The 17,739-nt window shown below is 50.2% G+C and overlaps 1 protein-coding gene across 2 annotated transcripts in view; it reads left to right on the forward strand.

The window, feature by feature from the left end:
- The window catches only part of LOC143169447 (acid-sensing ion channel 2), a 524,671-nt gene that overhangs the window by 492,845 nt on the left and 14,087 nt on the right, over positions 1-17,739 (forward strand). For both annotated transcript variants that reach the window (XM_076356823.1, XM_076356824.1), the window contains exon 3: positions 9,124-9,251. In XM_076356823.1, coding sequence (XP_076212938.1) covers positions 9,124-9,251 — 128 coding nt within the window. The remainder of the gene's footprint in view (positions 1-9,123; positions 9,252-17,739) is intronic.

Below are 17,739 nucleotides of genomic sequence, written 5' to 3' on the forward strand. Positions count from 1 at the left end.
ATATTTCAAGATGTTCTGGGGGAAGCGGCAAGGCTCCTGGAGGGGGGGAGGGATGTGCGGGAACCGCTTCTGCGCCTTTAAAACGTGTCCTTTCCTTTTTTTTTTTTCTTTTTTTCTTTTTTTTTTGAATCATTTCTGTCCCTGCGGTGGCAGCAGCTTGCTGGAGTGAAAGCCGGCAGATGGGTGGCCCAGGGGACGGGCACCCCCAGCTCTGCATGCGGGAATTATTTCTCCCCTCTGGAGGGAATACTTCTCCTTTCCTTGCTCCGTATTTCTGGCAGCAGCTCCCAGGGATGGGGGAGATACTAGGGTTGCTCCAACCACCCCCCCAGTTTTTTGGCTGTCCTCCCTCCCACGGTCGCCCTTCCCTGCCACACATGATTCCCAAAGGATGCTGAGGTGGGAAGGGAATTTATTTTCCTTCCCCACCAAGAAGCAATTGTATAAGCAGCAGAACCTGGCAGGAGCAACCCTCCCTGCCCTGATGTGACCCTGCCAGTAAAGCAGGTTACGAGACACTTGTTTCCCCACTTTAACGATTAAAGCTTAAGCTTGATAGGAGAGAAGCAAGGAACTGAAATACTCATTTGCTGGCTCCTCGCCGTCCAGCAAAACCCCTTTAACAGCTCTGGGCTTGGCTTGCTGGAGACCTGCCGGTTTCTCCTGCCCCGTATATTATGTAAGAAGCTTTTTAATAATATACGTTGAGACATATGGCCCCTCAGATTTAGTATGCAAATGCAATATGCTTAACTAAAAATAGCAGCTATGCTTAATGTAGTTTGGTATAACACCTTCTGTTACTTGGTGAGTAATGAATCGCGGCTGCGCTTTACAGAGAGCTTGGAATGGAGTGAGCAGGCAAAAACCTCCGCTACGGGCCTGCCTTCTGTAGCAAAGGAGCTCGATCATGTCCCGTCTCCTGCCTCTTCCAGCACCGTGACCAGAAAATTAAGTAGAAGATAACCCAAATAAATGCTTAGTGGGGGATTAAGTAATGAATTGCTGGAAGGAAGGCTTTGGGTCCCAGCTAGGTGTAGTTGTTGCCTTATATCCTGGAGCGTCAGCTTGTGTTTGGAGGTTTACATCCCGTATATATTATCCCAGTTTACACTGTAGGAATCGCACAGTGGTTAAATCCCAGCGGTGCCAGGTGAAAGCATCGGCTCTGTGCCCTCATCCCTTGGGATTATATGGTAGAGGCTTCGCTGCTGCTTGTCCAGACTTTGGGCCATGGGAAGAGAGAGAAGGATGCAAGGTCCATCTCCTGCCCTTCCCAAATCTCCCTTTCAGCCTCCCTCTTGCAGGCTCCGCAGGCAGAAAGTTCTCCTCTCCTCTTCCTCTCCTCTTCCTCTCCTCTTCCTGCAAATCCCTTCTTGCCATTGTTTCTCACCAAAGCAAAGAGAAACAACAAACGAGGTGTCATTTTGCGGTGACAACGGGGTGACAGCAGTGCTCCCATCCCCTTTGTGGAGCAGTCGAGGCTGGGAAGCTGCCCTCTGCGCTCCTGTAGCAGCCCCGAGAGCCGGGCTGTCTGCACCTTTCAGATACAAGGCGATGAGGTTTTTCGAAGTATTCTTTCATTAAAAGAAAAAGGGAAAAAGAAAAACCTCTCTGAAATACTCTGACTGTATCCCAAGAGATAAAGAGGAAGAATTGATTTACCTCTGTAGCTAATACCGCTGCCTCGCTTGCCTTTAACACAAGCTGGTGGCCTTTCATGCTGGTAGCTCTTTCAGGTGTGGGGCTTTTGGTTTTGTTTTCCCAGAATAAATCTTTAACCTCGCACACGAAGTACCTGATGACTTGCTATAGTGGAGCTTGTCACACGGTGCTTTTATGCTGCTCTTCATCTGCTCTCCATCACCATTAAAGCCTCCAGTAGCCTTGAGATCATCACTGATGTGTTGCAGCCACGTCTACCTGAGTTGTCCAGCTCCTGGGCAATGTTTGGAGGTGTCTCAGATCACTTCCCACCTCCGTGAGAGAGAAGGAGTTTGTCCACCAGGAAACGATCCTTTTTCCCCCGTTTCACCCCGACACTGATTATTAGAGAGGATCAGGGGAACATGAAGCCCTTGTTGTAGGTTGTCAGCAGTGCTTTGAAGCAGCAAGGTTTGATTTCATAGCTACGGGGAAGGGTTGGTAGAGGGAGAAGCTGGTTACCTTTATTGGTTCCTTAGCTCTGAAAAGGGAACGCCTGAATTTCTGGTTGGGGCTTGGTTGTGCTTGTCTGATCCTATCGTAGCTGCTTATGGAGATTAAGGAGTTGCCTTGGCTCAGTGGAGGGAAGTTGCAACACCTTGGACGTGACTCATTCTGCTGTAGGCATCTCCCTGGGATGGGATGAATCACTCTGGAGCTGCCTGCCTCGCTCCTTCGGTGACAGGAGAAGCCTGAAAATAGATTTAAGTGTCCAGAGCTGGGCAGACAGCTTTCCTGGAGCTTGTGTTGGTGCTGTCAGCAGCAGTGAGTCCTCCAGGAGCAGCAGGGACCCCGAGGGTGTCACTGCAGCATCCATGAGGCCCAGCCATGGACCATGGCAAGGAGATCACGCTGGAGAGAAAAGACACTGTTCCTTGGTGTGCTCAAAAGGTTGCAAAGGGGAACGGCCTTGGAGGTGGTGTCCTGCCTTTTGGGCTCCCAGCAGAAAGGGGACAAGGTTGAGGGACCTGTCCTTAAGAATAAAGGGCTGGATGGTCTCCATCAGTCCTCTGTATAGGACTATAACCTGTAGACTATAGGGCTTTCCATCCTATCACCCCCACCCTAAATGCAATATACACCTCGGAAAGCAGTTAGTGAGGTTTTCCCCTCTTCTACAACAGGGGCTCTTCTCCAGACGCTTCGGGGACAGCCTTCTCCAGCGTCAACTTATCCCTGTTCCCTTGGGCCAGCGCTGGCCCTACCGCGCGCTCAGGAGCAGCCGGACCCAGCTGGCCAGATGGACGAGACCACAACGAGCTCCCCACTCCCCTGGCCGCCCTCCCACAGTGGCTTCTGTACATTTAATTTGTCCCTCTTAAATGCAGGTGAGCGGCAGGCTGGGTTCACGCACGCTCTGCACAGCCCCGCTGGGACTCTCGCTCCTGCCGCATCTGAGCGGGACGCATGGTATTTTTTCCCAGCAGCTGCCAGAGCCGGTGGTGGACATCTCATTTTCACCCGTGGGGAAATTCGTAGTCCCCGATTGCTCCCAAAACAGCAGCCAAAGCACAGCCCGCAATAGCAAAATACACAGGACAAATTTTGAGCAACTGGTTTTCAGTGGGGAAAGTTGGGTCGACTCGGCCGCCTGTCGAACGGATGCTATCAAACTGCCCCGAACCCTCTTGCGGATACTCTTATTTCAGCTTCACTTAATCCTGTTACCAAGCAACTTTAAGTGAAGCAAAACGCGAGACTTCCACAGAAATGAGAGCACGCACAGGGGAGCGAAACTGGTTTCGCTGGCGTTAAACTGGTTTCTTTATAATTCCACGGGGTTTTTTGCGGTAGGCTTGCCGGTCCTGCTTTCTTATAGTTATGTTTCCATGGCGATTTGGGGGGGGAGTTTCATCTGTAAATTTTTGTCCAGGAAAAATGTGAATGTTACACATTTGTTTAAGATTTCTGCACAGATATAGTCTGGTTGAAGCAGCAGTTGACTTCCCCAAGTCCGGGACCACAAGGCACATCTGCTGGGTCGCTGTGGGTCCCGGCTGCCCCACTGGTGCGATGAGCCTGACGTGCTCAGGAGGTGCTGAGCTGCGGGCACAGACCCCGGCGGGTAATCTGAGGACACGCAGCCAGGTCCCACGTGCTGCTGAGCTAAACGGGAGGCGTGCGGGAGGGATGCAGGAGGGATTTAGGGGATCGCTGGGTTGGTGAGAACGGGGACATGGCCATGCTATTTTGCACACCCAGAGCAACTCGGGGCGCTCGGCCCCGGTGCCAGGGATGCCAACCCACCTGGGGGCCGACACGGGAGGTGGAGGAGCGCTTGCTCTGATGCGCTTCGTTTCCATGGCGATACTGAGCAGAGGATGCTGTAAAAACTAGAGATGAACCTCGATGTCTCACAGCATCTTCTGGGCACGTCTGTGCTGCCGCGGCAACCCCCCTGCTCCTGGGGAGCCTTCCTCCCCGAGGGAGACAAGAAACCATGGTCTCAACATACCCTTCACGGATGTAATGCAGCCGGCACAGGAGCGAACATCTGTGCTTCCTTCCAGATGTTGTGCTTGGTGCTGCCTGTACCCCTTGAGGATACTGTCCCCATGAGATAGTCCCCATCTTTGCGCCCCAGTGATACGCTACGGTGTTGAATTGCGCTTTGCAGGACGTGGGAGACGCACGGGTGACTCTTCCAGCGCAATGAGTTAAGCAGCAACATGGCTCCTATAGTACAGATGGGGAAACTCGGCACTGGTGAGGCCGCACCTCGAATACTGTGTTCAGTTTTGGGCCCCTCACTACAAGAAGGACGTCGAGGTGCTGGAGCGTGTCCAGAGAAGGGCAACGAGGCTGGTGAGGGGTCTGGAGAACAAGTCTGATGAGGAGCGGCTGAGGGAACTGGGGTTGTTCAGCCTGGAGAAAAGGAGGCTGAGGGGAGACCTCATCGCTCTCTACAACTACCTGGAAGGAGGTTGTAGCGAGGTGGGGGTCGGTCTATTCTCCCAAGTAAAAGTGATAGGACGAGAGGAAATGGCCTCAAGTTGTGCCAGGGGAGGTTTAGATTGGGTATTAGGAAAAATTTCTTCACTGAAAGGGTTGTCAAGCATTGGAAGAGGCTGCCCAGGGAAGTGGTGGAGTCCCCATCCCTGGAGGTATTTAAAAGACGTGTAGATGAGGCGCTTAGGGACATGGTTTAGTGGGCATGGTGGTGTTGGGTTGATGGTTGGACTCGATGATCTTAGAGGTCTTTTCCAACCTCAATGATTCTATGATTCTATGATTCTATAAGTGTCTGGGGAGAAACCAAACCTCCCAGCTCTGTGCTTACTTCTGCACAGCGCAGGAGAAGGCTTATTACCCAAAATAAACCTTCAGGCCACCTTCTAATACAGTCACGATGTGAACCAGCCGAGAAAATACCATCTACTTTGCTCAGATTGAGCCATGTGGGATCTGTTTTGGTTTTCTCCAAGCAGGAGTGTCTTCCATGGAGCTGCCGGTGCCACCAGTAGAGCTGGCAGGTGATGGCTCCGGCTAGAAACGACCCGTGACTCGGGCTGTATCTTCAATTCCCAATAAATTAGCGCTGAGCACAGCTTCAGATGTTAGTTGGCAGAGAGAAGCGGATCAGTTTGGACATAAGGCAGGGGGAGAAGGGTAGATCCGTGCCTTTAGCAGCATTTCTTATTTTAATTGCAGCTTCTTGCGTACTCACAGGGATGAACTTTGTAGCCCGCACCTGAGCGTACAGTCAGCTGGAGCTTTATTAAGATTTTTTGAGCTATGCTCTAAGCAGAAAGCTCCGACGAAGTCATGGAAAGCCAACGCCAGAAATAGAAAGCTGTGCAATCTGCAACATATAATACTCTGCAGCCAGCTTGAAGCACGTGCTAATTTAATCCCCAATTTAATTAACGCTACTCTAATCCTTCAGTGAAAAGAGCAGCTCAGGATTTGTTTGGAAACACTGTCCTGTGTACAATAATGCATATTAATGTATTTAAAAATGCAGTCATCAAGGAGTTTTTGCTCTATTCCCGACCTGGGATGCACTAAGGAATGAATTTACAGGCCCTGTCCTCTGAAAAGCGGGATTGGAGATTGAATGAAGGTCCGTGGTTGGGCTTCCCAACATCACAAAATTAGTTTAAAAAATGTAAGGTACGAACCAAACCCCAGGTCACTGGAATTTATTTTTCAAGTTTTTCTGGCATCTGAGCCAATCAAAGGGTTTTCAGGCTTATTTTTCACCCTGTTGATGGGTGATTACAAGGAACACGCCTAATGAAATAGCAGCAACAGCCTGGACCGGCACTCAGCCCCGTGCCTCCAGGAGGTACCGCTAAAAGAAGCCATTCAAAATGATGCTAAAACTGCAAAAACTGGCAAAACCATGGCCGGGATGTGTCTCTGTGGATGTTCACACCCCTGGATGCACCCCTCCAGTCTCGGGCTGACAGACAGGGTTTGCCGCAGAGCCTTTTTGGGTTTGCTCTGCCCAGGGACATTCATTTTAGCAAGCTAAATGCACCCAAAACCAGACGGTCTTGAGCTTCTGGGTCCACTGAGACCTTTTCCTTATACTTACAGCAAATATTTAACCCACACTAATGCTTCTCAGCCCCAGCACGGAGCTTGGGAACATTTAAGATGCAGCTAATGAGGACTGGTCCAGGCATATTCCATCAAAGGGTTTTGTAGCTGGGTTTTTAATTTTTCTCTTAGTAGAAAACAGCCATTTTGTAGAAAATGAATTTTTAGAAATGACAGTTTTTCAAAGCCAGTTTCATGTTTATAGTTTCATCCTCGCATGTGTTTTTTTGCAGGAAAAACAATGAATGCTGCCTGGCTTTTGGCAGCTTTTCTAAAAAAATGCTGTTTATTTTACTCTTCTTGTTATTATCGATGATGAAAATTAATAACTGTGTGTTTTAAAACCGAAGTTTCTTCTACGGCGTAGAAAATGCCTTCCCCTCCCCGTCTGTGATTGCAAATGGCTACATGCCAGAATTTTCTATTTAAAATTACAAACCCTGTCGCTTTTAAGTCTCTTATGGATACTTGCAGGCTGTATCTTATTTGCTTGATGTGGATGTACAGGGGTTTATCCGCAGATGGGGCACAACACCCAACCGTGGGAGATACGTGGAATTAAGTCAGAGCTGAACAGACCCGGGGCAGGTGCAGAAATGGGCAGAATAATTTCAGATGGAAAATGTTTCAACAAAACAGTTCCCATTGCCCAACAAGTTAGACTAAATAGAAGCTTTCTCCTCCAACTTGTCAGGTAATTACTGAAGGAAGCATATGGTTTCTCCTCTGGAGTGTTGGAAGGGGATCAACACCAGGCAAAGCAATGGAGCTAGGTGGGATTGGTAGGAGTGGGCGTCACGGGGGGATAACAGGATCGGGATTGAAACTGGAGGAGTTGGTGGGCGCTGGCCCAAGGGAATGGGTCTCCAAATTGTTTTCCCATGCCTTAGATAGAAAAGCTGGGCTTTAAAATGTGAAATATTAATAGCTGCTTGGTCTGTAAAGGCTGCTGAGATAAAATGCTTGAGATGTGGAGATGCTGCTGGTAGACAACGTCACTGCAGGTGCAGAGCATGAAGTTTCACGTAGCCAACGTGTAAACCAGCCTCGCTGTCAGAGTGGGACTTTTAAAATGTTGTTTGTTCCCAAAAGCTGAACAAAATGTGTGTTTTGGTTTGTGGTTGGCGGGGAGGGTTTGTTTGCTCAGTAGGGGATGAAGGTGACAGCAGCATGTCTGGCCAGGGGTTTCTGGAGGTCTCTGGACCAACCTTCTTGGACCAACACTTGATCGGTTTGGCCGTGACTGAGTGTTGAAGCCTCGGAGGATGGTTAGCTGTAAAGAAGGTAGATCTGAGCACTGTGGATGTTCTCGTTTAGCCTGACAAATCCATGCATAAGCCCATTCCCACCCGTGCAGTCTTTGGCTTCGTTTGCCTTGGGAGCTACCAAATGAGCAGGGTTCAAGAAAGTCCTCTTGGGAGAGGAAGGCTGATCCCTTTGCTGCCCGATTCAGTCAGCAGAGTTGCATCCTCTTAAGCGATGGGTTCCTGAGATCTCATGGAACCTCATGTCATCCAGTATCACCTTATTCTTCCCTTGTCCTTCTCCTCTGCCCATATCACCCCATGGTCTGGTGTCTTCTGCTGTTGTCTCCCGCTGCAAATCTTTGTGCAGCCCTTGGCGTAACAGCTCTGTGGCTGTGATTCCTTGGTGCTGAGTTTCCAATGCATTGGATTGAATACAGTGCTGTTAAAAATTGAAATGCATCATAAAATAGTAGAAAAATACCAAGGAATAGTAAGCAAAGAAAATAAAGAGTGACTCATCTTTAAACAGAAGCTCTTCAGATGTAGAGGTGGCATTGCTGGCCACAGGCATGGATTCATATTAGTGGGTAACTCAGTTTTTAGGCCAAATTATGCACAGTTAACAACTTCATTTGCAAATCAGCTCCCCCCCCCCAAGTCCCATATGCTCCCTCTAGTTTGTTGGGATGTGAGACCGTAGCAGCAATGCTAAAGAGAGAAAGGTTACGTGCCCCAGCTGCGTGAAGATGCCTGTGTGATAGAGGAGCCCAAGTGCTCATATATCACACTCGGGTCTGATTTGCATCCCATTAATTCTGCCTCAGAAAGTCTCTTTCGAGTTAGTTTTAGCTTCTAGTGGAAGAGGGGGACTGACCTCGAGTTACTTGGTATTCAGCACAGATTTGGGATGTGGAAACCTCGCATCACCCATAACTTGGTAGTGTGTCTGAGCCCATGTGCTGCAAAATACCTTTGTCCGGCTTGGAGCAACTTCAGCTGCCAAAAACATGAGCTCCTTTGAATTTAACACACTTTTTTCATTATTTAATTACCTACGTTGTCTCCCAAGTGGCCTCAGGCTGCGTCAGAGATGGGGCAGCAGACATGGGGTGCCCCCATGCTGTCGGCATCGGAGACCGTACGGATAGTAGAAACGTCTGTTTGGGGGAAGGAGGAGTTTATTTGTTTTAGTAATATGGGAATGCATTTAAAATTCTGTAACTATCAGCTAGAACGTAGATGTCACCTCCTGTTTCCTGTAGCTTGGAAGTACGGGCCAAGCTGGAGAAATCAGGCATCTCTGCGTTACAGGGAAGGTGAGCCCATGGGATGGGCAGCAGTGTAAGGACCAGGAGCCTGGAGATGCCCTTGGTCCCGACGGGCAGCAGTGGTGATTTGGGCTGAGTCCCAGGTGTGCTCTGCTCATGGCAAACGCTGCTGCTGGGTTTCCTTCCTTGATGCCCAGAAGCCTGATCGTCCAGGTGGAGCACTCCCAACTGCTTATCTCCTGCTTTTGAGCAGCAGAGATTGACCAGATATAGTTTTCCACAGAGGGACAAACATGCCCACGCTGGTGGACACCACCCCACCCACCACAGCCCGCTAATCTCCCCCCTTCTTCTTCCAGAGGAGACGACGTTCGAGGCTGGAGTTAAAGTCCAGATCCACAGCCAGTCTGAGCCGCCTTTCGTCCAGGAGCTGGGGTTCGGGGTGGCCCCTGGATTCCAGACCTTTGTGGCCACCCAAGAGCAAAGGGTAAGTCCTAAATTTCATTTACACACCAAGATCCTTCCAGTGGGTCTGTATGAGAGGTTGCTTCTACGTACCGATGCCCCTTGAGAGGCATCTTCATCATTAACAGCTATTTTTATGCCTTGCTTCAAATTGGTTGGGATGAGGGCAGTTTTTTCAGCGTTGCTTCCCGTGCGTTGCCCACAATCCTTGTAATTTTGGCCACAGAAAGGACTTCATCCCTGGTAATTTCCCTGCCTTGCTCTTCCGTGGTTATGGTTCAGCTGTGGCAGTCGCTCAATGTGCTGGGTACCTTCCAACCTGCCAAGAAAGGATGTTTTGTGCCAAAAGGCTCTCACACTCCAAGGATATAAAAAGAGACGAGAGGAGAGTGTTTCATTATGTAGATCAGCGTGAATCTTTTCAGGTAACACAGAAATAGTCACGTTACTTATTATAACCTGTGGTGGAATGCTCGTGGCTCGGGATGCATCACCCTCCCTGAGTCCCGATGGTGGCACATCATCACGGTGCAGAGGGATGTGATGTGACGTAGCATCATTAGACCCAAATCCTGGTTAGGCATTCAGAAAGCCGGCCAGCAGAATAATTTTTTCCCCCAGCTTGGCCCCAGTGCTTTCATTCCTAGCCCTCCTGCTTCATTGCCTCTCTCATTTTCCTCCCTGCCCTTGCATCCACCCTAAAATGAGACATAAATCAAGTTGAGGAAAGCGAACACGAGCTGTTGGAGGCTTTGTTCTGATTAAATCTCCGTGGAGATCAAGGCCGCAGTCGTTACACTTCAGCTCAGAGCAACGTGAGGAATTCACCACCAAATATATCGTTAAGGCATCTCTCCGTGGCCACCAGGTACCAAAATACACCTGAAGATGCTGCATTTCAGCGAGCCTGGATGCAGATCTTCCTTCCTTCATTACGGCGCGCTTCTGTGTAATCATCCAGGAGATAACGAACGGTGTGGGTTCCCGGTGGGCCAGGTGGAAACTTCTCAGCTAAAGCAGAGAAATGTTTCGCTGTTGTCGGTTCATATCTTGTGGGAAGTCCGGTGGGCTGGAGAAAATGAGCAGCTTTCTTAGCGTGCCGGGCTCTCGTTTGGAGTGTAACACCTTAGTAACAGCGAAGGCAAAGGGCTCTTCGGGGGCTGAGACAGCAGCTGCTGAAGTCCAAAGCAGAAACAGGCTTGGAAGCCCATCATGGGCATTTTTCATGGCCGTTCCCTTGACACAAGCCCTTCCATGCGCCCCCAACGTCCTCACCTTGCTCCACAGCTGCTTTCTGCCGTCCCAGGGGACCCAGCAGCATTCGGCATTGCTTACGTGGGGCATGCTGCGAGGTAGAGAACCTGGAAGGATGGAAAACTGATTAATTACTGTTGGCAGTAATTACTAGGCATTGAATGCCTTATCCATCCTCTCTCGCGGGGGCATCTCTTGAAGCAGCCTGGGGGTCTCCACACACTGAGGCAGCAGCGCTGGGGCCAGCCCCGTGCCTGTAGCTGCCATTGGCAGATGCAGCACAGAGCAGTGGGGTCTGGATACGGCCCTGGGGTTCGGGCTAGCGGCTGGTTATCCCCCACAATGGCTGCACACGGGAGCCCTTCCCATGCCAGCACCCGGCAGGCGGCTCGCAGATGCTGGGTTACCCCAGGGAGGACAAGTGACTTGCCAAAGGTCATGGAGGAAGTCAGTGTTGGAGCAGAGGGTCCCATGTCAGACTAGATATAAGGAAGAAATTTTTTACGCTGAGGGTGGTGAATCACTGGCCCAGGTTGCCCAGAGAGGTGGTGGATGCTCCATCCCTGGAAACATTCCAGGTCAGGTTGGACGGGGCTCTGAGCAACCTGACGTAGTTGAAGATGTCCCTGCCCACGGCAGGGGGGTTGGACTAGATGACCTTTAGAGGTCCCTTCCAACCCAAACTATTCTATGATTCTGTGATTCTGTGTTGGAGCAGAGGGTCCTGTGTTGGGGTCTTGCATTTCCATCCCCGGCGTGCACATGCCTTCGAGCAAAGCCTTCTCTTCTTTTCTCAGCAGCAAAGAGCAGGATTTTTGTTTAGCAGATTGTCAGCTGTGAAAAATATCCCCGGCAGAATCAGCACCCCCTTAGTGAGACCACATTAGCTCCGGAGAAAATCTAACCGCGGAGATGCCGAGGCTGGCGATCAAGAAGGGCATCGCCAGCCGTTTACATGGCGCTTCGCATGCCCCATTAGCAGGCAGGCAGGCAGGCAGCGCTGGGCAGGGTATTGTGTTGTGCGGTGCAGCCGCCTGATGCTGAAAGAGTTTGGCAACACCTCCTCGAATCAAACTCGCCTGGCAGCGTGAGCGGCAATTGGAAAGATTTGTCTTCCTTAAATATCCTGGCTTCAGCAAGATTTGGGAGCGTGGCTGGGAGCTGGAGCCTGCAGCGAGGATCTCAAGGACTTTGTTTTAAGATAGAAATAGCGTACATGGTGGAGACTTTTAAGACAGCTGCTGTAAATCTTCCCCATCCCATTGCCAGCATTAACTATTTCATTATTTCTATTAAAAAATTAGATTTCCTATCAGGAAGACAGCCAGCTGAGAGAGAGGGAAAAGAAATGATCCCTCCCCAAATCCCTCCTTCCAGGCAGGGAAGATGTAGAAGATGACAAGAAAAAGAGATCTGGGGGGACTCTTAGCTCGAGTGTGTCCCCTCTTCTGCAGGTTTTGCCAGAGTTTTGGTGCTGGGAAAGGGAAGGGCACGTTTCTGCTCGGGGCCAGGGGTTCTGTAACTGGTTTAAAATTATACCACAGGCTGCAATGCCTTTACCCAGGAGACCCGGAGGGCTCTTCAAGCCTGGAGCAGCATTCAGCTCCCCGGGCAATGCTGCTCACCCCAATTACTCCTCTCCGTAAAGTCACTTTTTAACCTAATTACAACCATTACAGCATACGCATGCTACTGCCTCCTCTAATTACCCTGCAGGGACCGGCCAGGCATCACCCACCTTCTCAAGCCCTGAATGCACATCTTTTATTCAGACCTTTGATTTAATCTTTTTTTTTTTTTCCCTACTAAATTTCTACATCTGGGGCAGGCACGTGCTGCTCCTTCAATAAGTCAGAGCAAAAGGTGGAAAAGCCCATGAACGTCACCCGGAGGACTGAGTCCGGCCAGTTACTGGGGTCCTAAACCATGTGTTTTACACCGTGAAACATAAATGAAATGATCCTCCAGCTGGAGAAGAATAGAAATAAAGATAAAGAGAAGGTCGTTTTATGTCTCCCAGCTCAGAGCAGCCTCTGTGTTAGTTATAAGCACTTTTCCCAGTGATAAAAAAAATAGGTGTGGAATTGGGCCGACTTGCCTTGGCGTGATGGTGGGAGCCATGCATCGTCTTTGAGACAGGCTTTGGGGTGAAGGGGATTTATTCATGGCTGGCTTAGCGGCTCGTGGCTTTATTTGTGGCTCTGTTACTATTCCCTATGGCTATGCTCAAATCTATCCCTTCGTCCCCCCATCCCAGTCTGGAAATAAGAGTATTTACTGGGCTTTACTTACTGATTTCCTGCCTTTCCAGGTATGCAGCCGCTTAGTGCAAGCACGGACTTGCGTCTTGGTGTCAGGGCAATAAATCCTGGATCTTTATACCGAGAGCTTTCCAAAAGCCCCTGTCGAAAGCAAACTCTGGCTCCGTGATGGTGCGTGATCCCATTAAATCTCCCTTTAAAATTAGCTGTCAGTCTAAAAAAAAGGAACAAAATCAGTTTTTCTCCTCCTTCTGCAGTGGCTGAGCCCTCTGATTCCTGCAGAGTGACACTTTTAAGATACATTTACCAGTTTGGGAACTGCATCGTTAGTGCAGTAACGGTGTCGTGCTGGTTTGCACTAGTAGCATTGTAAGAGGGACTTTACACGCATATCAGTTGTGCGTGCTGAGTCAGCAAAAGCAATCCTGCAAAGGCACTGCCAGCAGGAGATTTCCTCCATAAAACGCGGTTGTTAGGTTATGTAGGCCAAGCTGGTTCTTTGCTGCGGACTGGTGCCTAAAGGGAGATGCTTTCTGTCTGAAATCTCAGACCGAAGATCCCCTGAAGTTTAACAGGAGCCGGGACTGAGCTCCTTAAAGCAACTCAGGAGGTGGTGCAGCAGAAGGCAGCACATGATGGACAGTTGCGATTAAAACAAGAGTGTCTTGATGGAAGACGGTGGAAAACATCCTCTCTGGGTGACTTTCGTGCAGCACGGCAGTGGCTGTGTCTGAATGCAGTGTGAAAGGAGCTAGAGTGGTTTACATGGACGTGCGAGACCATAGCTGTTTTCTGGGGGTTTCACACCGTTTTCCACAGGGAGAGCCGGCCGTGGTCCCCGTCGTGCCTTGCAGCGAGAGATGCTCCAGCCTCGCAGGGGAGCAGTTTCCATGGCAATTGCTGAGTCTAATGAATAAGGTTTGTTTTCTCATGAATGGGCAAAACCCTGAGCTGCGCAGGAGCTGGCTTGGGGCACGCCGTGCCGTCACCCTCCAGACGGGTCCCAAGGGAGGGCAGGACCACCCCAAGTAGGGCAGTGCCCTTCAGCTCCCACTGCTCCTGGCTTTGGAGGGATCGACCTCAATTTTTCCCTTTTCCTGGCTGTTTTGGGTGAGGCTGGTGCTATAATAAGCCTCTCCGGACCTTGTGTTGTGCATGGCCTTGGGGAGGCTGCAGTATCCCCTCCATACCCCTGCACCGCACCATGGCACCAAGGCATGGGCAGACACACTGGAAGTTATATTTCGAAGGGCTGATCCCTTGGAGAAAGACAAATTCCTCCTGGATTTTGCTCCTTTTAATCCCCTTTTTCCAGCTGGGTTTTACAGCATCGTATCGCCGCATCTTGGCAGCATCACCCGAGCCTCTCCCATAACGGATGGGATCAGATAATGTTACTTCCCCAGCTCGGCTGCTCCCCGCTAACGCCATCGGCACGGCACGTTAGAGAAGATGGAAAGCGCACTAAAAATGGCAATTTCTGCCAAGTTGACAATAAAAATTTAAGAGGCTTCAATTAAGCAACAGGTTCGAAGATGGAGCAATATTGTTTAATAGGGCTCTAGCGTGCCTTGGAGACTCATCCCCTCGTAATGCTTGCATGGGACAGAGAGCATCAGCTACCAACAACTGCAGTATCAAGAAGTGTAATTACAGAGGCAGGAAAACGGGACTCGGGGTCTGGCAGCGATCGCTCCGAAGCCCGTATTTCCAGACAGGGTGTACGCAGTGGCATTTGAAAATTGGGAGCAATTAAATAGCATTTCCCATGTTTCCTAACCCTCACTCAGAGCATCTTCTCCTACCTACGGTCTTACACCTCCTCCTGCAAAAACATTCACTCTCTGATTTCTTTCTGTTTCCCTTAATCCCACACACTCTCCCAGTTGATTTCCTCCAGTATATCATCAGGCTGAATTAATTCATCAACAAGAAGCAAACCGGCAGGCAGCGGTGGCCAGCCGCATAGAAAACTTCATTGCACAGGAGTGGTTCAAAGCGGGAGATGTAAGAAAATGATTGCATGGCTGTTTTTGTAGGGCAGCAGCGTGGTTTTGCTTGGAAAACGGTGTTAGGAGTGAATCAGCCTGTTTGTAAAAGGATGGGTTCGGAGGCAAGCGATGGAAATGAGTCAGGGCCGGGAGCGGTGTGTCTGAATGAGGAGAGATTGGGAAGGGCTTGCTTAGGAAGGAGGTCAGTAGGAGAAAACATCAGGGATGTAGATGAAGTAACGTGACGGCCAGTCACGAGCAGTGTTCCCCAGGGCTCGGTTTTGGGGCCAGTCTTGTTCAATTTCTTTATCGATGATCTGGATGAGGGGATCGAGTGCACCATCGGTAAGTTTGCAGACGACACCAAGTTGGGCGGGAGTGTTGATCTGCTCGAGGGTAGGAAGGCTCTGCAGAGGGACCTGGACAGGCTGGATCGATGGGCCCAGGCCAACTGTATGAGGTTCAACAAGGCCAAGTGCCGGGTCCTGCACTTGGGTCACAACAACCCCATGCAGCGCTACAGGCTTGGGGAAGAGTGGCTGGAAAGCTGCCCAACAGAAAAGGACCTGGGGGTGCTGGTCGACAGCCGGCTGAACATGAGCCGGCAGTGTGCCCAGGCGGCCAAGAAGGCCAATGGCATCCTGGCCTGTATCAGAAAGAGTGTGGCCAGCAGGAGTAGGGAAGTGATCGTGCCCCTGTACTCGGCACTGGTGAGGCCGCACCTCGAATACTGTGTTCAGTTTTGGGCCCCTCACTACAAGAAGGACGTCGAGGTGCTGGAGCGTGTCCAGAGAAGGGCAACGAGGCTGGTGAGGGGTCTGGAGAACAAGTCTGATGAGGAGCGGCTGAGGGAACTGGGACTGTTCAGCCTGGAGAAAAGGAGGCTGAGGGGAGACCTCATCGCTCTCTACAACTCCCTGACAGGAGGTTGTAGCGAGGTGGGGGTCGGTCTCTTCTCCCAAGTAACTGGCGATAGGACGAGAGGAAACGGCCTCAAGTTGTGCCAGGGGAGGTTTAGATTGGGTATTAGGAAATATTTCTTTACTGAAAGAGTGGTGAAACATTGGACCAGGCTGCCCAGGGAAGTGGTGGAGTCCCCATCCCTGGAGGTTTTTAAAAGACGTGTAGATGAGGCACTTAGGGACATGGTTTAGTGGGCATGGGGGTGTTGGGTTGATGGTTGGACTCAATGATCTTAGAGGTCTTTTCCAACCTTAATGATTCTATGATTCTATAACGGTCTGGGTGCTCCTGCTAACCCTTCACCATATTATATGGATAAGAGGATTTTTTAAAAAAGACAGAAAGCTGCTTGCTGAGGACAGGAGAGCTTCAGAGAGTCCAACTCCCACTGCACACCCCCCAAATTGGGCACCTATGTAAAAGTTTGGCCAATGTAGTCCAACAAATACAGCCAATGGCATCTGGCAGAATGAGGGGGGAATACTTTTGCTGGCTATAGATATGCCAAGGAGGTGACCAGGAGGGAGAGGGTAGAGTTTATTGCAATTTAAGACAGAGTTTGCACGTGAGCAAAGAGTCCAGCTCATTTAGCAGGGCGCTAGAAGCAAGTTGTAGATGGTCAGCACGGCAAACGCCAGGAGCAGCCGTCCAACAGGTCCTGGGAGCAAATCCAGGATGAGGCTCAGAAGGGGCTGCCCTCGACTTTTTGGGGAGCCACAGGAGTTTTCAATATTGCTATTTGATTTGCAAAATTATTTCCAAGGAAATGGCGACCTGGAGGAGCCTGGAGCTCCAAAATGACATTTTTCTTCTGGTGTCCACTCACCTTCAGCGCCTGGGGACGCGTGAGCTGTGTAACTTCCCCGAGCTCTGCTCAGGGGGACCTTCCAGGTGCTGGAAGGGTTAAGCTCTTGTCCTTAAAGACAACTTTTTTGGTGCTTGCGTGAAGGGAGCAAATGAGAAGGAACAGCCGTATTGCACCCAGCACAGCAAAGGTAGATGGCAAATAGACAACTTCCAGCATCATTAACTGGGAGATGGTGCCAACGAGCTGCGTGTGCATCGAGCTTTTCAAGCATTTTACAAGTGCTAAAGTTGCCTGGGATTGAAATTCTATTACGTTGATGCTATTTGATGTCTCATTAAAGAATGGAGGTTTCTGGTTATTATTTCATTTGGAGCAAATGCAAACACACCCCATCGAGATTTTGCAATGTTCAGGGGCTTGCATCCCTCCTTGATGATCGCTGCCTGAAGTTTGGTGGCATCAGGTGGGGACCCACACGTGGAAGAGGCAGGAGGGGGGCTGAGCTGTAGCCCAGAGCTGAGTCGATGTACGATGCATCCCCAAAGCCGGATTCGTTGCAGAGCCCAGCTGCAAACTGGGCTGAAACTGCCCCAGCCTCGTGCTGGAAACATCTCCACCGCATTTCCACATCTTCCCTATTGCATAAAATTAAACATGCAGAAAAAACAGAGATACCACTTAGAATAAATTTTAAAAAAAGGGCGCTCTGGCTGTAGACAGATGTTGGCAGTTATCGGGAGGCTCAGTGCCAAGAGCAGCGTGCGAAGGGCAGCAGCGTGGCCAGGACAAAGGGCTGTGGCAGGGAGGAGGCTGTGCTGAACGGCCCCTGCTGCTGCGACCTGCTTCCCCCTGTGTTTGCCGAGAGCAGCCCTTCCTTTCCTTGCGTTTCGGGCAAGCAAGATCCATCCTGCTTTTAAGGAGACAAGTCAATTTGTTCTTTTTCTTTTCAGCGCCTGCCAGTTCGTAACTGATTGTCGTAATCCCTAATAGCTGGGATCAAGAGAATTTAAAAAGCATTTCATTAATTAATTAAGTATTAACGATTGTGAAAGCGCGAGGATGTGAGTTTGTCAACCTCAATTAGAGGCTGAAGCTGAATTTCTATAAGCGTGGGACCGCGTGGTGCCGGGGAGGGGTATGTGCGGGCAGCCCTTGGAAAGCTGCCATGGCAGCGGAGCAAAATTAGAGCTCAGCACTACTCTCCTGCAGGAACCGAGGACAGAAATTGTCCCT

The sequence above is a fragment of the Aptenodytes patagonicus genome, chromosome 20 (assembly GCF_965638725.1).
Source record: "Aptenodytes patagonicus chromosome 20, bAptPat1.pri.cur, whole genome shotgun sequence".
Classification (NCBI taxonomy): domain Eukaryota; kingdom Metazoa; phylum Chordata; class Aves; order Sphenisciformes; family Spheniscidae; genus Aptenodytes; species Aptenodytes patagonicus.